At 47.6% G+C, this 25,794-nt stretch overlaps 1 protein-coding gene across 1 annotated transcript in view; it reads left to right on the top strand.

The window, feature by feature from the left end:
* Positions 1–25,794, top strand: part of LOC119372487 (glucose dehydrogenase [FAD, quinone]) — a 551,903-nt gene that overhangs the window by 65,432 nt on the left and 460,677 nt on the right. Inside the window, exon 3 of the mRNA XM_037642957.2 lies at positions 24,801–24,993. Coding sequence (XP_037498885.1) covers positions 24,801–24,993 — 193 coding nt within the window. The remainder of the gene's footprint in view (positions 1–24,800; positions 24,994–25,794) is intronic.

Raw genomic sequence — 25,794 nt, 5'->3', positions numbered from 1 at the left:
TGTTAATTGTGTAACACAAGAATGACCGCTGCGAAAACCATGCTGTTGGGGGATCAGTAGTGAGTGTGCATTTAGGTGTGTCATAATGTTAGTGAACAGAACATGTTCGAATAATTTACAGACTACGCTAGTGAGTGAAATCGGTCTGTAATTCTGAACGGCTGTTTCGAGGACCGGACTTGTGCACCGGAACTACGTTCGCATTTTTCAATCGTTGGGCAATACGCCTTCATCGAGTGATTTTTTTGAAATATGATACACAAATACTTAGAGACTGATTGGGCGCACAAAGAAAGTAGTTGCGGCGACAAGTCGTCTGGTCATGCCGCCTTTGACTTATCTAAGTCTTTTATGAGTAATGCAATTCCATGCTGGGTAAATGTGATGTCGTCCATTTTTACTGAACATAATTTATCATAGCGGGACACTAGCGCATCATCCCCAATGTCACTGCGCACGAACACTGAGCCGAAAAAGGAATTAAAGCATTTTGCCTTGGTGTGGCTATCATGAACAACAGTACCATCGTGCAACAAGGCGGGTATCGTTATCTCGTCCTTTTTGTTGGTTTTGATTAAAGGCCAGAATTCTTTAGGCCGATCTTTGAGCCTTTGAGACAGCTGAGTGGACAGCGACCATCTCAAGTCCCATTCCACTTCTGACGTAGCCGGCAAAATAGACAGCTTTGAGAATAGAGCATCGGATAAAAAAAACATGGCTGATCCCTCTGTCATAGGAATCGGTATAACACGAAAGTGACACGTGTCTTCACAGAAGTACTGCTTATTGTGTAGTGATATATGAGAGCTTGTACAATGTCTATTCGTGTTTGGCAGTTATAGCACCGTTTGACGTGGATGCACCCATGTTGACAGCATGTCTATATCGCGACGACTAACGCCCATGATCATGATTAAACCGTTGCGCACGGTAGCTGAAGGTGTGAACATATATTTGGACACAGCGAATCGTGAATCCCGCGTAAGGATGATATCAACAAGCTCATAATCAACATTGGTACCCGGTATGCACTTCTTCAAAGCGTCGTCAATTAAGGAGAGAAACGGCACGGTGTGCGCTTTCTAGTAATGGGTAGCCGACGCCTGTGCTCATGCATACATAACACACACTGCGCTTCAGCAACACGGGAGATAGAGGTTCGTAGCCTGAGCCGCAAACGCGTGCGTCCCGCTGGCTTCTGTCTCGCAGGCGCTGCTCTCGCTCCACCAAGGCACGACATTCGCCCGTCGAACTCGCGTCCTTTTTGCAACGCATATTGCAGCAGTTTTGTTAGTCGGTGCTCTCGCAATTGAAGCAGTCGGCGGCGGAGAAATCCCGTTGGTGCACGTGGGAGCTGCACTACTCCGATGAGCCGACGCACGCTAACACGAAGCCAAAGGCAAAGAACGCAACCGTGTCAAAGGTGCCTCGGCGACGCCAGCGCGGCCAGTCTACCGCTCTGGTATCGAGACGCTTTAACCATGAACTCCGATATCGCGTACAATCTCGGAGTAAGCGCTAGTAAGTGTCGAGCGTGAAGCATTACTTCTTTTCACATCTCACAGACGGCGGCACCGCCCCGCTCCGCCCGCCGCGAAAGAGAATGTGCGAAAGATATAAGGCGCGTTCGCGCCGCGTCTAGCATCTCCCGAGTTAGCTTAGTCGGTAGTGCGTCGGGCGCTTGCCGTCGCGGCCGCAACGTCGTGGGTTCGATTCCCAGCGGGGTATCTTTTTCTTGGTTTTTTTTCTTTCTCACCCGTTGGCGTCCATTTTATCGACGTCATATCCGTGACGGATGTACTTGGTGGACCCCGGCATAAAACACTTTCGTGTTAAAAACGATGCAGGCTACTTTGCTGTCCCAACAAGATGGCGGCTCAGCGATAGGGATGGTAAAATCGATGAACGATTAATCGATTAATCGATTAAAGGTCTACAATTAATCGATTAATCGTACTCGATTTCCGCCGCTCGATTAATCGAATTAATCGATTAAAACTATTCGATTAATCGATTACGACACCCCCCAATCCCGCCCCCCAACCTCGCCCCTTGGCCGGAGCGCATGACTGCGAGGCGCGCTATCCTGAGACGCAGATACCGTGCACATCGTCTCTCTTTCACTGATTTCACTACAGCGCATATTCCTGCGCTAGCAGAACGAGCCCGGAGGTGGCGGCGGCGATACCCCATAGAGAAATATATGATGTCGCCATGATCTTCGTCGCGTACGGCGTCCCACTCCAAGCACTCCCCAATGCTTCAAGCTCGGGCAGGAGGCGGCTCCACCCCATCGAGGCAGAAATGAACTTGCCCGCTTCTCTCCGGCTCACAGTCTACTGCTGCTCGCACCACGCGCACTTCTACGCAACTGCGTTGCACCAGTTGCACTGGAGGACGATCCGATGAACCAAATGCCTTCTCAGTTTAAGACATACTATAGTAACCCTGTAGTCGATCGCCGCACCAATCCGAATTCACTTGAGACTTGGCACATCATGCGAACTGGCCTAGATCTTGTGTTTGTCGTTGCAATGGAGTATTTGCCAATTCCTGCTACGTCAGTAGCAATTGAGCGCCTTTTTTTTCACATGCTGGATGTGTGGCGACCCAAAGGAGGTGTCGGTTGTCGCCCGAGCATCTCGGGCAACTGACATTTCTTCGCTCAGTAGAAAAAGACATGTGGCTCGGAGCAGCAACCCCATGAAGCAAAACAAAAGGGGACTGTTGAGAAAGTTAGCAGCAAGGCTATTCGCCAACTTTCAACACAGAAGTTTATTCTTTTCTGTAAATTTCACACGTGCCAGCGCATCGTCTTGTCGCTTATTTTGTTCGTGTTCGTTTTTTGCCGCGCTGTTTCATCGTGTTGCCGCATAAACGCATCTCTCCTTACATTTGATAAACGGGTAGTTTTCATCGCCTGTAGTGTCAATCGCAACTTTCTTTGTATTTTATTCAACCCTCAGATTTTACTCGTTTTTTGTGTAAGTGCGGCATTGTAATATGCGCTGCTTATTTCCTGACTGGTTCTTAGTGCCGCTCTGTTTCACTGTTTAGCAAATAAAATATTGTTTACCAATGAAAGAGAGAGAGAAAATATATTACAAGGCAGAGAGCGTGGCCTGAGGTAGTACGCCCCTGCCTTCTACCTGCACCGGGGAAAACGCAACGGGGGAAAAAGAGTAATGAAGTACGATGATGAGGAGAGGAGTAGGTAATCCGTATATACATAATAAGACATGTTTGCTAGCGTAAAGAAGACAAGGACGCTAGTAACCATTTTTTTTATTATGCTGTACACCAACTAGCCCAACTGTCCGTCTTATAGGGTTTATATCATTTTCATAATTGTTCAGCTAGCTTTCTTGCGATGCAGTTAGTCCAACTAATGGCAGCTAGTGACTTCTTCAAACAGAGCGTTCAAGCGCGGTTTGCTTGCGCTGGGACGCGGAAAATGTAGACTCGGCTCTCTTGACACGAATACGCATAATAGACAAACGCCAGCACGTGCAACTACGACGTCGATCTTCTCCACTTGAAGCACGAAAGTTGCTGCCATTAGTTGAGAGAAAGTGTAGCGCAGGAATGCGACTTAGTATCGAAGCTTGGGCGTGTTGGTTAGACATCGGAGGGGATACAGCGCAAGAGAAAACGAGGACAAGAAAGGCGACGCACACAGAGCGCAGGAATGCGCACTCGCGAATTGTGAAAAGGGTCTTATAGACCCTTTATGTAATTTATGTAACTTTACACGTCGGTTTACCGAACGTCTAGCATCCAGTGCATTACTATATTGAAGGAGTGACCTTGTAGCACTTAGTAATACTGTATGGTCGCATACTTAGGGAGAAATACAGCTTTCAGCTAGAGGCCCCCGTCTTCTGCTGTGACAAGAAAGAAGGACAGTCACGAAATTTATATTGTAATGTCTGAAACATGAGATAGCGCTCACAGTTCAGGCTGTACGCACGATTGAAAAGGTGCGAGTAGCGCCGTGTTAAGGCAACGATCAGATGAAACCTGTGGAGTATACTGGCGCAGCTGCTGTTTATTCTAGCCGGGAGGCAGAAACTCATGTCACACTATTTCCCGCAGTTGCCTGTACCGATGGTCTGTTTGAGGCCAGTATGTTTCTGTGTAATCTCTGCATGGGTGACCTCAAGGAAAAGATCGCGTCAGTCCGCAATTACAGTATTATGTAGGGCTTCAACAATATCTAACCGACAAACCAAGAAAACATGCCGTGCTTACGAGAGCGAGCGTCGTAGTAGTAGTACTTAGTAGTATCCTCTACTGCATGGCTCATACCCACTCAGGGGGATTGGCCAAGAAGTCGTCTTACGAAAAAAATTTTTTTTAAAAATATTTTGAGTATTGAATGCTGATGCCTCTTATTTAATTCCTCTTCCTCCTCGTCTCTCTTTTACCTTTCTCGAGATTTCCTCACCTTCCGCCACACTGCATGTTTCAGCTGCGACTTTCCAACCAGTGTTGTCCCCAAACGCGCCTTCGGTTCCGATGAGCTCGAGTAGGCAGGCTTCGAGAAAATACGACCTGCTGCCAAATAGTCAAGGGATGATGGCCACAGATGCTTGAATCCGCGACATCAACCAACGACGACGGGCCCCTTGTGTCCAGTGTGAGAAAGTGGGAATTTGCGTACACTGTACACAAGAGGCCCGTCGTTGACACTTTCGAAAGTGGGAATTTTCGATCGTCAGCGCGTCTGATAAAAAGATTTCGGTCCATATCGAACATGAACGATGCCTCTCAAACAAAGAGATATCGGTTTTAAAGCACCCATAAAAAATATCGATTAATCGATTAATCGATTAAATCATTCCGCCGAAAGCAATTAATCGATTAAATGCTAAATCGATTAACGATGAACGATTAATCGATTAAAAATTTTAATCGACCATCCCTACTCAGCGAAATGCTCGCGTAGCTCGGATCTCGCCGGTATGGTCGTCTGTACTCCAGTAGGCGCTTTTTCGGGCGCTCAATGTAAGCTACGTTAAATTTTCATAGGTGTGAACACGGAATAGGCTAAAGAAAAACATTTACGTGTGTTTTTCTTAGCTTTCTCTTCTCGACGCGAGGTGGCATCGCGTCGCGTAGACGTCTTCTAGACGCGTTCCATTTCTCGGACAACATGGGCTCGATGCTGTCTTCTAAGCTGTCAGCGTAGACTGTCTACGATGCTGTCCGGAATTGGAAACACTGAGAGTTGGGCGAGTTGGTATGGGTTCATGATTTAAACTCGGCGCAACAGACACGATATACAAACGAAGAATACACGAGGACAGGCGCCGGACTCTCAACTGATCTTTATTCACGTCGACACACACTTATATACATGCACGTGGTTACACAAAAAACACGCGAAGGCGATAAAATATACGGGGTTTTATCACGCTGGCCAGTTCAAATACGAAATTTCTTTTTGCTGCAGGGCGATGGACCGAACGCTGATGCATGAGTTGCTGTTATGAATGTTCAAAGCCTCTATTATCTCGCGAGTTGTCTGTTTATTATTCATAGCGATGATGTTGGTTTTTTTCAAATTGAGGGGCGCACCCGCACTCTTTGCAGTGCGCGCCTATATGCGAAAGGCCGTCGGTGCGGCAATTGGCCTCGTGTTCCCTTAACCTAACATTGAAGCACTTTCCGGTTTGTCCTATGTATACCGCGTTACAAGACATGGTAAGCTGGTACACAACACCCGTGGTGCAGTCAGTGGCTGGAGATCGGTGGTTGACGCCGCATCCTACCATCTTCTTCTCTTTTCTTTCTCTTGCCCTTTTGCTGACGCTTGCGCATATACTTCCCATCTGATTAGGCCCAGAGAAAACTACTTCAACACCGAACCGGCTTGCCACGTTCTTCAACCCGTGCGACAATTTATGCACATACGGTGCAACAGCTACTTTCTTGTTGCTTTCCTCGTTTTTGTTTTCCTTGTCTCCGTTCCCTTGAGCCTTTATCGATCTGATTAACTTTTCACATGTTCTAGATACTACATGCTCCGGGAAACCGGCGCACTCCAGCCGGCCTACTTGTCTAAACACACATTCCTTAATTCTATGACCGCATGTCTTCTGGAGAGCCGACCTCAGGCATGAAGTGGCGATGCCGCCTTTTACTACTTTGGAGTGGGCTGATGAGTAATTTAGAAGGCCTTTCTTGGAGCGTGGCCAAAATTCCCAGCATAGATGACCAGGCGTCACGAAGATCGCCAAATAAAGAAATCTTAATTTCTGCTCCTCCGGAACCTCGTGCGTGAGCTTTAGGCCCATGCCTTCCTGCTTGAACAGCTCTAAAATTTCATTCATAGTTATTGAACACCGACTCTCATCTATGAGCACCAAATAATGGTCCACGTAACTGAAGATCCTGATGTTCTGACGTTCTACACCTCAATACCTTCATCTACACATCCTAGAAACACATTGCTAAGGATACGGGCGATCCTAGACCCTATGCAAATACCTTCTTTTTTGTGAACCATTTGTCTTCGAAACCAATGACAGTAGAATTTAAATAGCACGTTAAAATTTCAAGGAAGGCTGCCACGGAAACGCCACACTTGGTAACAAAATTAAACTCATGATTGTACAAATCAATGCACCTTTTAACACATGACAACAATTGCTCCTGTGGTATCGAATAATACAACTCTTGCACGTCCACACTAAACACGGTGTATAGGCCCGGTTCACATTTCCTTAAGTGATCTATTACGCCTTCCGAATTTGATATCAAGAAGGGATCTGGGACTATCAGATTGCCTAGGCACTTCTGACGGTACTTCGAAACAAGCAGTTGCCATGAACCCCTCTCGGATACAATGGTTCAGAACGGCATCCCTTCCTTGTGGGTCTTTACGGTAAAAAATACTTCTAACAGCATTCCTTTTTCTCTCTTCACACTACAGGCTAACTTTTCTAGACCGCTTTTATTCAAAAGCTCGGCAGCTTCCTTTTTAACGTTCTCTAATTTAACGGTTACGGCTTTGAAGTTCTTGTTGACTGCAGTGAGTGCATTTTCCGAAAACATGTGTTCAGGAAGGATTACTAAGGAACCCTCCTTGTCGGCAGCTAAGGTCCTAAGGCCGTGGTCTACTAGAAAATCAACCACAGGTTTCGTGTTAACTCGCTTCTTATGAACCTTATTCCAGTTACACAGTACATCAACACATTCGTCAATGAAACGGTTCTTAACTTCATCAGGTACAACTCTGGCGACTGACCTTACAACAGAGACTTTTTCCGCAGCTGACAATGAAGGTTCCGTGGCGAACTTGGGGCCCTTATTAAGCACGCCTCTTATCGATCCCGGCACTCTTTCGTCGCCGAGCACCACCACTTTCTCCTCTTGAACTGTCTGTCTTTTTCTGGACGGTAGGCCTGGGCGTACAGCTTTCCACAGCTGATCTGCAGTTCTCTCAGCGGTGAAGCGCCACTCCTGGAACCGACGGCGCCCCAGCCATGTCCTTGTCTCTTCGCAAGCCACACGCAGGAAGTCCTTGAACATGCGACTTTGACGCCACCACTCCGAAATGGCGATTTTCGCGACTCTCTTAACGTGGCCCCTAGAAGGAGCGACGAAGCCTCACAACGACTGAAATTCGGGAGGGGTTACGCCGTAGCGTACATGCCACGACAGCACCCTTGCCTTGCACACACATACTGCGATGATTGAAGCGACGTACGGGGGATTGGATAGATGAACATTGTTGACACCACTGAAGCCCGATGTACTAGAAATCACGTTCAGTAACTCCGATAGTTAGGCGAGTTGGTATGGGTTCGTGATTTAAACTCGGCGCAACGGACACGACATACAAACGAAGAGTACACGAGGACAGGCGCCGGACTCTCAACTGATCTTTATTCACGTCGACACACGCTCATATACATGCACGTGGTTACACAAAGACACCCGAAGGCGATAAAATATCCGGGGTTTTATCACGCTGGCCTGCTCAAATACGAAATTTCTTTTTGCTGCAGGGCGATGGACGGAACGCTGATGCATGAGTTGCTGTTATGAATGTTCAAAGCCTCTATTAGGGGCGAAGCTCCTTAAGGCGGCACCCGTTCGTCCCTCGTAGTCGTAGTCGTAGTAGTCGTAGTGCGTAACCAGTCTTACGCTTTGACCTCCAAGGTGGTGCCGGTGGGAGATTTTTCCTGTCCGTTGTTGAACAATAAAAAATTCGCAGCGTGCGCGTTAACTAACAGCCGAATTCTTCTGTCTCTCATTCCCCATTAGCAGCCATTGGCATGTTTCAGTAGGAAACGTTAGTAGAAGTAGAAGTGTAAGTGTTAGCTAAAAGCCGACTTCTTCTGTCTCTCATTCCCATTAGCAGCCATTGTTTACCTCCAAGCTAGTGCCTGGTGAGATTTCTCCTGTGCGTGATTAAACAATAAAAATTTTGTTCAAAACGCCGTTGATTGATGAAATAAACCAACGAAAGACGCCAGATGTTTTGTAAAAGCAAAACGAAAGAACGCCAGATGTTTCTAAAGCAAAACGAAAAGACGCCAGCTGCTTAACGAAAGACGCCAGATGTTTTCTAAAGCAATGGTTTTCTAAACAATGAAGATTCACAGTGTACATGTAAAATTAAAGTGAGCTGCAAGTCGTCATAACTCATCGAACCTTTAGTATAAACGCGCCCGATCTCACGTCGGTCATGATGTACTGGGCAGAATTCACGGAAGATTCACGGTTTACCGATGAACCTGCGCAGCTTCGCCCACTCATCATCATTTACTCCGTGGATATGCTGTGATTTTTTTTTTTATCTCGCGAGTTGTCTGTTTATTATTCCTAGCGATGATGTTGGTTTTTTTTAAATTGAGGGGCGCACCCGCACTCGTGTCCTCGTGTGTTCTTCGTTTGTATATCGTTTCGGTTGCGCCGAGTTTAAATCATGAACCGGAATTGGAGCACAGCCATGGCTGTGCGTAACCTCGTGACGTCATTCGAAGCCGCGGATGCGTAATAGCGAAAACCACGCAGCTGCTATCGCTAAGCCACGCCCGGAGACGAGCGCGCCTACATTGAAGTTTAATTATAACGCGAGAATGTTTTACGCCGGGGCCCACCAAGACTTCACTGAGGTATTTACGTCACTGATATGTCACTAAAATCCAGATGACAAAGAAAAAGGTTTCGTTAAATAGGGTGACCTGGGAATCGTACCCACGACCTCTCGGTCCGCGACGATAGGAGCCGAGCACTAACTATCGCTCGCCGTTTGTATTCCAAACAACGGATGGCGCGTGGCCTAGTTGTCTAACGCGCTGCGCTGCGGATCGTGAGGTCGCAGGCTCGAATCCCGGTGGCGCTTCGGAATTTTTTATAGTTTATCTTTCTGCCAGGCTTTTATTTATGTATACATACACGTACATATACCGGACATAACGGCGATCGCTGAAACCTGCCGAGAGTGTACATTTAATTGCTATCGCAATAAAATACGTCTTCGCTATTAAGAGTTCAATAACATCCGAAGAGAATGTGGGATCAGGTACGCCATTTTAGGGGCGATTGCACCTATTAGACACTTTCTATTCTCTCAACAGCTGGCACCCAAACAAACTTAGAGGAACAAGCAGACATATTGGGCCAACACTTCCACACAATAACCAGTTCAACTACAGTAGGTTCTGGCAGATTGTACAATAGCCCGATAAGGCTTCTTGAAATCAATAGGGTACTGACTGCAGGCAAAAATACCGCACCTGGTCGTGATAGGATACATTATGCGATGCTCGCTTACTTTTCCCCCAAAAGCAAAGGCCCTGCTTCGTTTTTTTTTTCAACATAATATGGGAAACAGGTGAAATGCCAAATGAATGTAACAAACCCATCACAGTCCCGTTTTTGAAAGTCGGAAAGCAGCCCGCACTAGCGAATAACTGCAGACCGATTGCGCTCACAACCTGCCTTGCGAAGTCATATGAAACCATTACAAATATCAGATCAACATATATCCTTGAAAGCGAGACCTTGTTGGATAGCCATCAGTGCGGGTACAAGAAAGGTTGCTCAGCAATTGGTCACATAGTGCGATTTGTAAATGAAGTGCGTAATGCGCTCCTACACAAACGACACTGGTTAGCTATCTTTTCCGACCTGGAGAAAGCGTATGACACGACTTGAGATTCGGAATTTGGAGGGACTTGGCAGACTTGGGGATTCCAGGCAAAATTCTAAACTGTCTCTCTGATTTCATGTCGAACTGAACATTTCAAGTGCGTCTTGGTGCGGAGCTATCGCGCGTTTTCATTGAGGAAAGCTGTGTGCCCAAGGGCTGTGTTTTAAGCGCGACACTTTAGTCAAGATGAACTCGGTTAACAGGGTTGTCCCTACAACACTCACTTTACGTGGATGATCTCCATATCGCTTGTCCTGCATTGAATATGGCAACATGCGAACGGCAAATTCAAGTTATTTTAAACAAACTCAACAAATGTCCATCTGAAAACGGCTTATGGTTTACTTCGGAAAAAAAACTGTTTCGGTTGTTTTCTCTCAAAAGAGAGGCCTACAATCTATCTCCATCCTGGCACTAAGTGAAGCAGTATTGCAGGTGAAACAGGAACAGACGTTTTTAGGCGTGTTATTTGATAAAAAATTAAACTTCCTTGCTCACATCAACTGCCTGAAGATTAAAACAAACAATGCGTCCAATGTTCTCAAAGATCTGTCCCACAGGCGCTGGGGCTCTGACCGTAAGTGCCTGCTGTATATCTACCGTTTTTTTTTTAGTACGTAGTATATTAGACTACGGTAGCATAGCATATGGCTCTGCCAGACACTTGTCCCTTCAGCGACTGGCTCTTGTCCATAATAAAAGCCTACGCTTAGCGACCGGTGGCTACAGAATTTCGCCAATTCTCTGCCTGCATGCGGAATGTAACAAGCCATCCCTAGAACAGAGAAGAACGCAGCTTATGTTTGCATACGTTCTCAGAATTTATTCCTTGCCAAACCACATATGTCATAGCATTATCACGCACTGTGACAAACGCTTACCCTATATAAACAACGCAAATGCTATCAAACCGCTGATGCTCAGATTTGAACAAGACAGTCGTGAGTGCAATGCCACCACTGAAGCACGCGCTGTCATGCCAAGGTCATGTAGGCTGGCTCCGTGGAATAATTTCACGAAATTCCTTGATATATCGCTTGCACATTTAAAGAAACACAATACACCACGTGAACATATTCGACAGGAATTTCGCATGGTGCAAGAAACGTATAGGAATTGTAAAGAATTCTATACAGATGGTTCCAAAGCAACTACGTATGCCGGAAGTAGCATTGTCCAAGGTGCGTCGGAGCGTACAATTCAAATGCCGCAGTTTATCTCGGTGTACACGGCTGAATGCTATGCTTTGTGGGTAGCACTTCGAAAGATTGTAAGTGCCGGATACAAAAAGCCATGATATACACAGTTTCTCCAATGCAGAAATCCGTAAAGAGGGGGTGGGTGCTCGAGCCGACGTTTCGACAAGTGGACTTGTCTTCTTCAAGGCTTCAGTTCCAACCTTGAAGAAGACAAGTCCACTAGCCGATTTACGGATTTTTTTCATCGCAAGCTTCCATCTTCCCGTTTTTGCAGTTTTACATATTCTCTAAGTGCTTCGATCGCTTTGAATTCACGGTCTCAGTATGAGCTCATTATTGGCAATATATTAAACATTCTTTAACACCTAAGTAATGGTCTGTCTATTCCCTTCTACTGGGTCCCTAGCCACAGGGATCCCAGGAAATTAAAGGGCGTATCAGCTTGCAGAAGCAGCACAACATCTGAATGTTTGAAAAGTAAATGTGCCTCTAAAGGATGGTGTTAAAAGACTTCGTAGATCATTAACAGTCAAATGGCAAAGTGAGTGGGAATCGAATGTAATCAAGAAACTTCAACTCATCAAGTCTGTATTTGGTGAATAGAAAACGTGTTATCGTCAAGAACGGTTCATCGATGTTGTCCTATATCGACTTCTAATAGGTCACACGCCCATTACACTGCAATAAGGTACGCATTTGGGCTGGTTGGTTCATGATTAACAGTACAAAACAGCGTCAAAATACGGGACGAAGAAAGGACACAGACTACGGTGCTCACTAACAACCAAATCTGTTTTGTTCTTCCAGACCGCATGTATATACTCCGCCATAATCTCAAGAAAACAGAAAAGCAAAGAAACAAAGAAAAAGATTATGATTAGCCTGCGCAGAGGCCAAAAAATCCACAATCGGACAGAAAAGTTAACTCCTTCGGAACAACGTCCGTAAACAAGCCAGAGATATTCAACTGTCTTTCACGGTAATGAATCTGGCTGCCAGCCATCTTTTAAAGATTCGTTATTCCTGTCAAAGTACTGCGATGAACGGGCGCGTGTCATTTCTAAAGCGTATCATATCTATAAAGGCGGAGAGGCATGTGTCAGCCTCCCCTTGATCTCCCTCTTTCCGAAGGAGTTAACTTTTCGGGCGCAATTTAGCCCCTCAATAAATAGTTATTCGCATACTGCCTGCATTGTGCTTTACAATTCTGGTGGAGGTGCTGGGTAATGATCTCAAGCCCTGTTCAAGTTAGAGAAAGCAGTCCGGAACCACGACGACTCGAACCCACCGAGCTCACACCTTTCCACCAGCGCACCAGCCGTCATCTACGTGGTGAGCCGCCCGAACTTCGCCTACCATCAGAGCCTAGAGTAGCTCGAGCTGTCTCCGGTGACAGTACCGAAATGACATCCCAGTTCGCCGCAACACACGTCGTTGTTGACCAGCCTCTCACGCCCGAGCCTTTCCATGGCGACCCACATGAAGACGCCGAGGACTGGCTGGAGGGTTTTGAGCGCGTCGCTGACTTCAATGGATGGACCGACGACCGGAAGCTTCGCCGCGTTCGTTTCGCGTTGCAGGACAGCGCACGAACGTGGTTCGAAAACCACGAAGATGCCCTTAGGTCATGGGATGACTTCCGACGAGAGCTATTGGCTACGTACCCGAGCACAAGCCTGCGCGCTTAGTTTGAACATGTCTGTCTTGCGTCAATATTGTAACGTGGTTGTGACGTCGACGAAGGCAGCAGTCAGCACGTCCGAAATGAAACTCTCTATTTCGCCGAGATTGTGGTCGGGAAACAGTCAAACTACAGCAATACACTAATGACGGCGAGCAGAGCGTCGACCGTCGATCAACTGACAAGCGGTCAAGAGCGTTGGCTTTTATACAGACGCTATCGAACCTTCCAGCGATATCGCTGGTGGCGGCGTTGTGTCTCGAGAAAGCTGGAACATTCGCGTGCGGCGCGCAATCTTAACGGAACGTTCTAAAACAATCGCGAAGCTTCTTACACATCGTGGCGCTGCCTGTGCAGCGCATTTCCCATAGTATTTTTGGGTGAAGCTTCAACTCGTGAAAAACACGACGCGCGGCAATGCCCCCCTCTGAAAAAGCATCGTCCCGATGCTTAAAAACAGAACATGGATACATGCAATATTATAGAAAACTAATAGGGCAAACAAACAATACTCCTCAGGTGCGTTAACGAGCTAGTACGGTTTAAGGCGCACCACATACAGGACCTCAGGTCGAGCTCGGCGCCTCTGAGAGTTCATGATGCCGTCGGGCACAATATCGCAGTCGAATGCGCCGAGACGGCAAAGTACCCTGTACGCTCCGACGTATCGTCGTAGAAGCTTCTCGCTCAGACCGCGTCGTCGTATTGGCGTCCAGACCCAGACACGGTCGCCGGGCTGGTACTCCACGACGCGTCGTCGAAGACTGTAGGGACGGCTGTCGGTGTGCTGCTGGGTCTTGATGCGCAGGCGGCCGAGCTGTCAAGCTTCTTCGGCACGTTGTAAGTAAGCGGCGGCGTCGATATTTCCTTCGTCGGTGATGACGTTGGGTAGCATGCGTCGAGCGTCGTCGCCGGGCTCCTTCCGTAGACCAACTTGTACGGCGTCATCTGGGTCGTTTCTTGGACGGCCGTGTTGTAAGCGAAGGTCACGTACGGAAGGACGGCGTCCCACGTCTTGTGGTCAACATCGACGTACATGGCCAGCATGTCAATGATGGTCTTGTTTAGACGCTCGGTGAGGCCATTGGTCTGCGGGTGGTTGGCGGTGGTGCGCTGGTCGCTGGTCTTGCTGTATTTGAAGATCGCCTGAGTGACGTCCGCAATAAAGGCGGTACCTCTGTTTGTGATGAGGACCTCTGGGGCGCCATGACACAAGACGATGTTCTCCACGGAGAACTTGGCTACCTCGGCGGCACTGCCTATGGGCAAGGCCTTTCTCTCGGCGTAGCGGGTGAGGTAGTCAGTTGCTACCCCGATCCACTTGTTGCCGGAAGTCGACATCGGGAACGGCCCCGGTAGGTCCATCCCGATTTGCTGGAACGGCCGGTGAGGTGGTTCAATTGGCTGCCGAAGTCCCGCTGGGCGGTGTCCTCCGTCTCTAGCAATCTCGCCAAGTCTTAACGTAGTAGGCGAAGTCGGCACCAAGGCGTGTCAGTAGTATATTTACTGTATTCTGGCGAGCGCGCGGGAAACACCGAGGTATCCAGCGTCGGGTCGACGTGTAGGGCCTGGAGGACTTCTGGTCGCAATGATGAGGGCACGACAAGAAGGTAGTTGGTTCGAAGTGACGAGAAGTTCTTCTTCAGGAGAACGCAGTTTCGTAATAATAACGGTGGCAGTCCTTGCTTGAATACCTTCGGAACAACTGCGGTCTTGCACTCGAGGTACTCCATAAGGCCCCTCAGTTCCGCGTCGGCTCGTTGCCTTTCAGCGAAGTTGTCGGCACTTATAGTTCCGAGGAAGCCGTCGTCGTCTTGCGGCGGCGCGGCGACGGGGGCACGAGACAGGCAGTCGGCGTCAGGGATTTCGTCCGGACTTGTACACGACGGTAATGTCGAATTCTTGAAGCCTCAGACTCCACCGTGCGAGACGCCCTGAAGGATCCTTTAAGTTAGCTAGCCAACATAAGGCGTGATGGTCACTGACAGCTTTGAAGGGTCTGCCGTAAAAGTAGGGGCGAAGCTCTGACGTACCCCAGATGATGGCAAGGCATTCCTTTTCTGTTGTGGAATAGTTGGCTTCTGCCTTGGATAGTGACCGGCTAGCATAACTGATAACCCTTTCAAGCCCGTCAGTCTTTAGCACAAGGACGGCACCGAGTCCTACGCTGCTTGCGTCGGTGCGTATTTCCGTATCGTCGCAATCGTCGAAATGCGGAAGTATGGGTGGCGTCTGCAGGCGTCGTTTAAGTTGTTGAAATGCTTGCACTTGCGCCGTTTCCCACCTGAATTCCACATTAGTCTTCGTGAGAAGCGTCAGTGGTTCGGCGATCCGTGAAAAGTTCTTGAAGAAGCGTCTGTAATAGGCACATAAGCCGATCAATCAGCGCACGGCCTTCTTGTCGGTGGGTGGCACGGAGGCGGTGGTATCTGTTTTCCGCGGGTCTGGGCGCACTCCAGACTTGCTGATCACATGACCCAGAAACAATAGTTCGTCGTACGCCAGTCGGCACTTTTCCGGCTTCAGGGTCAGTCCAGAGGTCTTGATTGCTTGAAGTACTGCCTCAAGCCGCCGGAGATGCTCGTCGAAGGTCGAGGAAAACACGACGACGTCGTCCAAATACACAAGGCACGTCTGCCAGTTGAATCCGGCCAGCACGGTGTCCATGAGGCGCTGGAACGTCGCAGGTGCGGAGCAAAGACCGAAAGGCATGACCTTGAACTCAGAGGCCGTCGGGTGTTATAAAAGCGGTCTTTTCTCGGTCTCTTTCGTCTACTTCGATCTGCCAATAGCCGGTCTTGAAGTCCATCGACGAAAAGTACGTCACGTTGTGAAGTCGATCCAGGGTGTCGGCTATGCGTGGGAGGGGGTACACGTCCGCCTGATTTTGTTCAGGCGCCGATAACGGATGTTCAGGCGCCGATGTTCAGGCGCCACTGTGTTCTGGTGAGGTAGTCGTCGATGCCGCGAGGCCGTTCGCCTGGCTGCGGGCGCGGCGCCTTGACGGCGAATCGGCGTAGCCCGATCTGTCGGTACTGGCAGCGGCGGTACGTGTGGCCGGCCTCCCCGCAGTGGTAGCAGAGCGGGCGGTTGTCAGGGGCGCGCCAAACATCGGTTTTCCTTGGCGCGTAGCGCTGGCCGAAAGGCGGACGGTAGGGCGTCTGTGGCGGCGGCGGCGTCTGGCGACGCTACTGCGGCGGTGTGGCGTCTTGGCGTGGGCGTGGAGGAGGAGCATGACGGCGGGTTGCAGCAACATAATTCATAGCTTGCGGCGGCGGCTCTGCTAGCCGAGGCGCGCCGAGTGACTGCTGGATCTCCTGGCGCACGACGTCGGCGATGGAATCTGCTTGAGGTTGCAGTGAAGGTAGAATTTTTCGCAGCTCCTCTTGCACGATTGATCGGATCGTGTCACGCAGGTCGGCGGATCCTAGTGCTTGAACGTCGGCGTAGCAATTGTAGCCGAGAAGTTGCGGTTGTATTGCCGCGTTCGCAGCTCAAGTGTTTTCTCGATTGTCGAAGCCTCGGCGAGGAATTCGGCGACCGTCGTGGGCGGGTGGCCGACACGTCCCTCGAACAGTTCTTGTTTTACACCCCGCCCAGGCAGGGGAACTTTTTTGACTTCCGGCATCGCAGCGTCGGCTTGGCGGAAAAGTCATCTCTTCCGCGAAGATGGTGACGTGTTCATTTGGTAGCTGCACCCTGGTCTCCAGCAAGGAAGCGGCCCTTTCCTTGCGAAGAACGCTTGCGAACGTGTGCAGAAATGCGCTGGGGAATACGTCCCAGGTTTCAAGTGAGGACTCCCGATTCTCAAATTAGGTTTTTGCCGCGTCTTACAGGTAGAAGTAGACGTGGCGCAGCTTGTCTTCGGTGCTCCAATTGTTAAAGGTGGTGACACGGTCGTACGTTTCAATCCAGGTTTCCGGATCCTCGAATGATGAACTGCGGAACGTTGGCGGCTCCCTGGGTTGCCGGAGCAGAATCGGTGCAGGTGGCACAGTGGCTGTCATCGTCGCTGTTGTCTTCGTCGCCGTGGCTCTTGGCTTGTCCTGTAGGAGTCCAAATTGAGGGGGAAGTCCTTTCAGTCTGCGGCTGGCTCTATTGTCGCTGATGATGTCGGTGTCTTCTTCGCGACATGGGCTGGATTCACGGCTTGGCGGGGGTGTCCAGTACGTGAAAGAAACAGCACCTCCGCCAGATGTCACGTGTTCGTGACGTCGACGAAGGCAGCAGTCAGCACGTCCGAGATGAAACACTTTATTTCGCCGAACTTGTGGCCCGGGAACTGAAAGTCAAACTACAGCAATACACTGATAGCGGCAAACAGAGCGTCGACCGTCGATCAACTGACAAGCGGTCAAGCGCGTCGGCTTTTATACAGACGCTATTGAACTTTCCAGCGATATCGCTGGTGGCGGCATCATGTCTCGACAGAGCTGGAACATTCGCGTGCGGCGCGCAATCTTAACGGAACGTTCTAAAACAGTCGCGAAGCTTCTTACACATCGCGGCGCGGCCTGCGCAGCGCGTTGCCCACAGTCTTTGTGGGTGAAGCTTCAACTCATGAAAAATAAGACGCGCGGCAATATTGTGCAATGCCCCGCCACGGTGGTCTAGTGATTATGGCACTCGACTGTTGACCCGAAGGTCGCGGGATGGAATCCCGGCCGCGGTGGCTGCGTTATCGACGGAGGCGAAAATGTTTGAGGCCCGTGTACTTGGATTAAGGTGCACGTTAAAGGACTCCAGGTGGCCAAATTTTCGGGAGCCCTCCACTACGGCGTCCCTCATAATCATATCGTGGTTTTGGGACGTTAAACCCCAGATATTATTATCAGTCGAAGCGCAACTCCCGTAAGCCGAGCGACACAGCTTCTCCGTTTGTCAGTCAGTCAGTCTGTCTGTCTGAAAGTGCCTGAAGGCCCTTTATTTCACCTTTTCCGGAAAGAAATGGCGACATCAAAACAAGGCACCTGTTGCTGATACCAATGATTTCGACATGTCATCATGGGATGTCAAATTCAGTTCAGTATTGAAAACGACACAAAGTACCTCATGTTCGCTGACAATCTCAATGGGTACATTATCAAGCAGTAATTCGTCGCATAAAGGTACCTGTCTTCCCCTGGTCCTAAACAGGATTGCTTTTGATGTTTTGTTAATAATTTTAGGGCCTTTACGGATGAATCATTCTGATAAAGTGGAAACAAGCGCGTTCGCCGTACGAATGACCTCGCCAGCCACTGGACCAGACACAAATAGGCTAGTATCATCCGCGTATAGAAAGATTCTTGCCTCATCCTGCTTGTCTATCATGTCGTTAATGTAGATGTCGAACAGAAAGGGGCCTAGACATTGCCATGTGGGACACCTGACCCTATTACCCTGTCGGAGGAAATATTATTTCCTATGACAACGCACTGCCTACGATCAAGGAGATATGAACACATCAGAGAATGAGCCACTCCGCGTATACCGTAGGCCGTCAACTTTGTTAAGAGTGTTTTGTTGTAGACGGTCAAATGCCTCACTAAAGTCAATAAATACTCCGAGATCTAAGTTTCCTTTTTCAAGGCTATTGATAATTAATCCCTTCTGGACAAGCAGTGCGGTTTCGGTAGAGCGTCCTTTGCGGAAACCATGTCGGCAGTCATTTAGAGCGTTATGTTTTATAAGGAAGCCATTAAGACAAGAGAAAATAATTTTTTCCAGACGCTTGGAAAATATTGGCAATATTGAGATCGGTCTGTAATTGCCTAAGTCGTGTTTGTCATCACCCTTGAGATTGACTGACACGTCGGCTGTTTTCATTGGACTAGAGAAAAAAACCAGATTTTAAGACCAAGTTAAATATGCACCTTAAGTAGGGTGCAGTAATATCAATCATGCATTTTACAGGACCAACTTGGAACCCATCAATATCAGTTTCTTTACTATTTCTCAGTCCGATGAATGTTCGACAAAATTCTGCATGATTTGTTTGCTCCGATGTAGTTTGCGGGCACTTATATGTGATCCTCGCATTTGTGGAGCCCATTGTGGCGGCCGCCACGTTTGTGAAGTACTGGTTGAATTTTTCGGCCAAGGAAGTGCCAGAGATTTTATTAAAGTTATTTCCAACTAGGGAGAATCGGAAGTTTTGGATTGAGTACGTCGTTTGTAATTCTTCAATTTACATCTGGTTTCTTTTGCGCGAGAGGGAGGGGAGAGGGTGAAAGAGGAAAGGGAAGTGGAGAGGACGAGTGGAGAGGTGTGTGGAGATGGTATGAGCATGCGCAGTAAGGGTGGTCACGCCGCACACCACCACCACCGGTTTGAACTCCGCTGTAAGATGCTTCGCATCTAAAAGGGCGTTGTATGAAAGTTACTTGCGCCGCATCCCTTGATAACTTATGCCCGCATGAAATGCACGAGAGCTACAAGGCTCAGGTGGTTTGTCTGGCGAAGCTAGTTGCCCCTTATAGACTGTCTTTAGTGCCTACGCGAATCTTCTCCAGAAGTACAAGGTCGGCAATTCCGCGGTCTAGGAAAAGAACAAACTTGAACATGTTATGCTGTACCTGCAAATCGGTCCTGCGGAATCCCGCAAGGCGGCGGAAGGGTTGAAAGAGGGAAATTGACAGCCATTCGTTCGTAGCAAGACGCCACAAGGAAATCCATACTGATTTCTTAGAAAGAAAGCTTATTTGCCGAAAAATTGCTTCTGTTCAATGATCGAACCCGGAACCTTTCTGGGGTGGTCGCTCGGCGAAATGAGCATACCACAGCTAGCAAGCGGCAGCACGTGGACGAATTAATCAACGACTCGAAACACACTGACACATATAATTGCAAATCTGTTCTGTGGTTTGCAGAAGTTCTAAGAAGTTTTCTTTCATAGAAATCAATGAATTTCCTTGTGGCGTCGTGCTACAAACGGGTGGCTGTCAATTTACCTCTCTGTACCTGCATGATATCTCCCAAAGTGTGAAAAACGTTGCTAACTGGTGAGGCGTGGATGTAGTGTTTTCCGCGCCTCGCAATTCAGGTCCGATGTGTTCAACGAAGAAGAAAACGGATTCACATTACCGGAGCGCACTTAAGAATGCTCTTTATCACATCCCGTTAGCATATGGTAGTGTACATAATCCAAACGGCGCGATGCTATAATGAGCGCATGCGTCAATAGTCTGGTTGTAAGGGGCAATAATGGTAGGCATTTTTATCATTGCAGCACGTACAGCTGGTGTGCCCACGGTAGAGAATGTAGCAGTCATGGCAAAAACAGATGAGAAGACTGAAAGGGAAATAAGGGCTTTCACCTTGTGCGTATAGACCAGATTATTTTTAGTCTCGCACCCACGTTTAGAGCAAGCATACATAATATTGACCCCAGTTGTCATCTGTCGGTGAGGCCAATGGGCTGCGGCCACCATGTGATAACGACAGGCTGGATGCTAGCGTTGTCATCCGTTGCACATATTCAGCAGCCCCAGCAAAGATGGCTGCCCCCTGCAAACGATGGAAATTCTGGTCTATACTTTTTAACGTGACCGTGTTACCGGTATAGCGAATTGCGTTTAACGAGTTACCGGAAAGCATGTTTTAGCAAACTTTCAGCTTCCCATGCGTAAACGTTTCCGTACGTACGTATTCGCCGCGAGATCGAGCAGAGTCGCCGCCTGGCGGCTACTGGCTGAAGCGCGCCTAGTGTGGATTGCTCCCTGCGTCGTCTGCTAACCACGTCGTGTTTGTATGTGCGCGTACGTCCTGCACGTTCTCAAAGGGCGGTTTGTTCTGTTATGTTGGCGCGAGTTTAACTGCTCATACGTATACCTAACATTGTGTACAGAAGCAAATGGGCTTGCTCGGCTGCTTGCGCATTGTAATAAGATCAGTGAGTGCGACTTTCGAGAGGGCTGTGTATTGGTGTCGTACCCTTCGTTCGCCAGAATCATTTCATTGTTGGAGCCGCTTTCTGGTTCAAGCACGTCGTAAAGTGCGCTTGGCATAGTCCCAAACATAAGGAGCATTAAATAGTGTGTGAATGCCGCGTTTTAGCGACTCGGTGGTAAACAAAAGCTAGGCTCATGCGCTTTCGCGTTGTCGTTAGGTGTATAACTGCGGCACTGTAGTTCATGATGAGCTTTAGTTGTGCTTAAGATGTCCTTTTATTGTACGGTCGTGGTCCAACTATAGCGAAATATTTCTATCACGTGAAGTCTGACACTTCGGTACTCAAACTGTACCCTAAAAAAAACATGGTGTGACACGTACGGCAGTGATAAAACAGTTCCCCCGCGCAATTTTGCCTTTGGGCGAAATTTATGCAGAAACACCCGTGTGCTTAGATTTAGGTACGCTTTGAAGAACCCAGATGATTAAAATTATTCCCGACGGCGTGCCTTACATTTTTGTCGTATACTGTCACGCGAAACCTCATCCTTTTTTTTTACATTATCTTGAGCGTTTGTGTGGAGTTGTTATAAATTGATGGAAGGCAGCGGACATTAGTTCGGGAAAAAAATAACCCTTATTCCATAATATAACCGGACCTTTGTTGCATCACCGTCGTGCACGTAATCAATGGATGAAAACTCTGTGCTAAACACTTGTATGCGTATGCGTATGCGCGCGAACGGTGCTATTGAACTCATTGCACAGGAATATCGGCTGGTATACAAATGAAGAAGTAAACACTTAAGTAGTTCAGGCATGCTACAGCAGTGCGTAGTACACAGAACACAAGGTAAACACGTACAGAGAAAACAACAAAAAACGTCGTATAGTGCGTATAGTGCATTTCATTTTTTAAAGACTAGCGTCTTTAAAAAATGAAATTAACAAAGGAAGTAACAATCTTATCTCCATAGCATGCTTAGAGCGCAGCACCTCGTCTCGACCTACTAGACAGAGCGATTATTGAAAGGTTCCTCGATGCCGAACAAACTGTGGTCTACAAATGCTGAAACATTCACTCCCCCACATACTAAATAAATTCAATTTTTCATTGGAGCGATTGCGCCTTCTTTCGCGACAGGATATGTCGAATATTTTTTTACCTTCATGACGCAAGAGGAAAAAAAAAGGAAAAAATTGGCACAAATTTAGGCAGTTTCCGAAGATTTGTTTTTTATGTTCTGCTTATTTCTATTTTTCGTATTTCTTCAGAGTGTGCGATCCTGTCAACAGTTCTTAAAATTTTATGTACGTAATATTTCTTATTGGTGCCACTTTAAACTATGTATTTGTGTCCGTTTAGTTGTTTCGAGGAGTTTATGAATGCTGTCACTTTTTCTGCCTTGTATTGATGGGATGTGGGGCTAGTCAAGCTGCGTTTTGTATCGCAGCTTTTTTCCCGCATTCCACACCACACATTGTATCTTTGTTTCAAGAATGTCTGGAAAAAAAAATGGTGTAACACTGTGGTGAAATAAACTTCAACTTCAAGCGCAGACTGTCACCCAGGGCGAGCATCCCTTTCATCGGCAGATTGCGCTGCTCTTACTAGTAATAGGAACGTTGGATGATCTTCGTGCATCGATTCAACAATGAAGAGCGTATATATTACCAGTAAGCTGCAATTAACGCATTTTATTCGCCGACAATTGGCTCGAACAGCTCACAACGAAGCGCCGCCGTGTGCATTTGTATACGTGCCGCCGACCGCCTCTCCACACTAACGCGGCGACGGTGCTGCCTCCTATAGGTCGATCTTGCAGTGAATACCTTTACGTCTGCGCAAACCGCTAAATAACTGTATCAAACTACATTAAACTTATTTAAGATTCAATCACAGCTGCGACAAAATTGCAATAGAGGTTTTGAGCGTCTACGCAAAAGGATGTAGGAATACCCGATTACCGATTCATGGACATGTTTGTTTTTGCCTAGTATTTTTTGAAGGAAAACAGATTGAAAAGGCAGCTCATTCGTAATTACGCCGCTGCAAGACATTTACACCAAAGGTAGGAGCCACCACGTTTCTACAAGAACAATTTTGTGCTTGCCTTGTACATCTCGGCCCCGCTAGATGGCGCTACCTATCCACTCTCTCAGCGGCTTTAGGTCTCCCACGTTTACGTTTTCGGTATTCTAGGGCACTCTAGAACTCTAGCTTCGGTAATTCGGATCAAACAACGTGGTCGTAATTGGCGCTCGCACGTCGGCTTATTTTGACTCGGTGGCTGGAGTCGCGGAAAAGCGGATATTGCGAACAGCCACGAACGAAGGTGAATTCGCGAGCTATGCCCGCTAACCTAAAACGTATCCGGCCGGTAGTTTACGTTCCGTGAAAGCAAGTCTACCTTCCTTAAAGGCCCGCGCATGCGCAGATTTCATCCGGTATCCGGTAACACGGTACAAGCTAAAAGCTCCTAATAAATAAGGCACGTTTTCTTTGTTAGAGACAATATTAATGGGAACTAACAGACAATAACGCCAAGGAAAGTATAGGAGGTGTTATCTGTAGTATTTGAAATATAAATGTGAAGAAAGTAAAGTGGACGAAAAGATAACTTGCCGCCGGCAGGGACCAAACCTGCGACCTTCGAATAACGCATCCGATGCTCTACCACTGAGCTACGGCGGCGGTCATCATCCCGTCCACTTTATGGGGTATATATGTGCATTTAAACCTTGGAGTGTTAGTCGGCGCCAATCGCAGCCATGGCGGCGAGTGTGGAACACTCTTTTTTCGCCTGTTGGCGTCACGTAGCACGTGATCTTTTTGCGTCACGTAGCACGTGATCTTTCCGTCCACTTTACTTTCTTCACATATATATTCCAAATACTACAGATAACACCCCCTATACTTTCCTTGGCGTTATTGTCTGTTAGTTCCCATTAATATTGTGTCTAATAAATGAGGCATATTTTATCGGGAAATATGATCACAAATATGTGAGCATGCCTTCGATTTCACTTTTAATCCGGAAAATTTCTTCCTTAGGTCACTATGTATATAACGTTCTGCATATTTATGTGCAAATGGCTTTTTTTTCTGCTGTTACCGTTTTTTTCTCTGATTTTTAGAGTATTGCATTCCATTCTATGTCTTTCATTTTCTGTTACGAAATTGTTGTTGCCGTTGTTGTTTTTCTAGATGTCAATGTGTAACGATTTTAGGATTGCAGGCTACAGTGGTCTTCTTTTGCATACGTTGCTAATCAGTTTTCGCTTGGCTTAGGTTGATGTAGGAAGCGCTGTTTATTATCGTTTTCACATTGCTTTTCGTTGGCGTCATACTGTTGTTTCAAGCTTTTTTCCGGCTCATCTTAAGTGTCATGTAGCAATAAAAAGACTAATGGTTGCCTCAGCAGTGTACATCGCGTACACAGTGATAATGTAAGAAATACATGACTGCGTTTTATATAAATTGCCGCGCATGTTTTATGGTTACATGGTGGTTACGAGAGGTGTTAAAAGCTTCTTTGTTTTTGTGAGCGTAGAGCTGGCGCTTGTGTATTGAGTTCCTGATCGTAAAATAAACACTCGTTAGTGGCCGTTATATGCTGTCTCCCTTTTTTTCTTTATGCCTGCGTAGCACGTCAAGTATTCTCCTCTAATCCTGTTTTTTTCCCTGTCATTGTGCGTGATAGCTGCTACGCAAACCGGCGGCGGACAACTACGCCACCGAAATCTGCTGTTCTAGATAGTATGCTCATAGCAGCTTTCGCTGTAAAAGGAAAGCGGCGAGATTAGAAGATTTTTCACATTTGTCTACATTTTAATGTGTGGTTAACGTATCCCAAATTTTGTGCAATGTGATATGCAGCGCAGCAAGTGGCCGAGAGGGAAAGTGCTGGGTGGTTCGAGTGTCCTCAACTACATGCTCTACGTGCGAGGCAGTCCTCGTGACTACGACCGCTGGCGCAATCAGCATGGCTGCGATGGTTGGGGATGGCAAGAAGTCCTGCCCTACTTCCTGCGCTCGGAGCACAACCACGACGCAGACATCGCCTCTAACGGTAGGTGCCACGTCGATCAGCTGGGCTGCATCCGCAGTTGCGCTCTATATTGCCAAACTTGCAAAATAGAAGGCCGTTCGTGTTTGATTAACCTCAGTCGTTTTCTCCAGCGCCAGCTTAGCTCGTTGCCCTGTGACGATCCGTTCGGTAACGGCAGTTCATCTCAGTTGGTCAAATTTATGGAGTGCATGGAAAAGGAATCTGGGTTGACGGCTTTCTCGATCGACATAGAGGAGCTATATTACTCAATGCCGCACGCGGAACTTTTTCGTGCGGTTAGAACAAACATTGAGGAAGTGGGGGACGTGAAAATTCAAAATAGCTCACGCATCACTAGTGAAAATTGTGTGATTTTGTTGGAATTCTACCTTCAGTCGACTGTTGTAGTCTTTGAGGACAAGCATTACGTGCAAAGAAGGGGTATATGTGCTGGGTCCCCAGTTGCATCCATACTGTGCAATATAATTTTGTCGCAATAGCGCTAGCTGTTGAGCCCGTTGGTGCATTATGAATTATTCGCATTTGCATTACCAATTATTTTTGTCGGGAATAGATCACAATGATCAGGCTAATCTTTCTGACTCAAGAGTAGTAAAAAATTTCAGATATGCGGATGATTTTTTGGTTGTACTGAAAGGTGTTCCTAGTTTTGCTCTTGACGAACGTAACGATGGTGTGATCGGCACTTTTAAATTGTACGGCAGTGGATTACGCTTTACTTTCAAGCACCAGAGAACGACGTCATTCAGATGTACGCTTGCATTTTCATGAAGCTCGTGTCTGCCGGATTTACGATTCGCG

This window comes from Rhipicephalus sanguineus, chromosome 10 (assembly GCF_013339695.2).
Source record: "Rhipicephalus sanguineus isolate Rsan-2018 chromosome 10, BIME_Rsan_1.4, whole genome shotgun sequence".
NCBI lineage: Eukaryota > Metazoa > Arthropoda > Arachnida > Ixodida > Ixodidae > Rhipicephalus > Rhipicephalus sanguineus.
The sequence above is the reverse complement of the archived record's forward strand: the minus strand, read 5'-3'. Positions and strand labels throughout refer to the sequence as shown.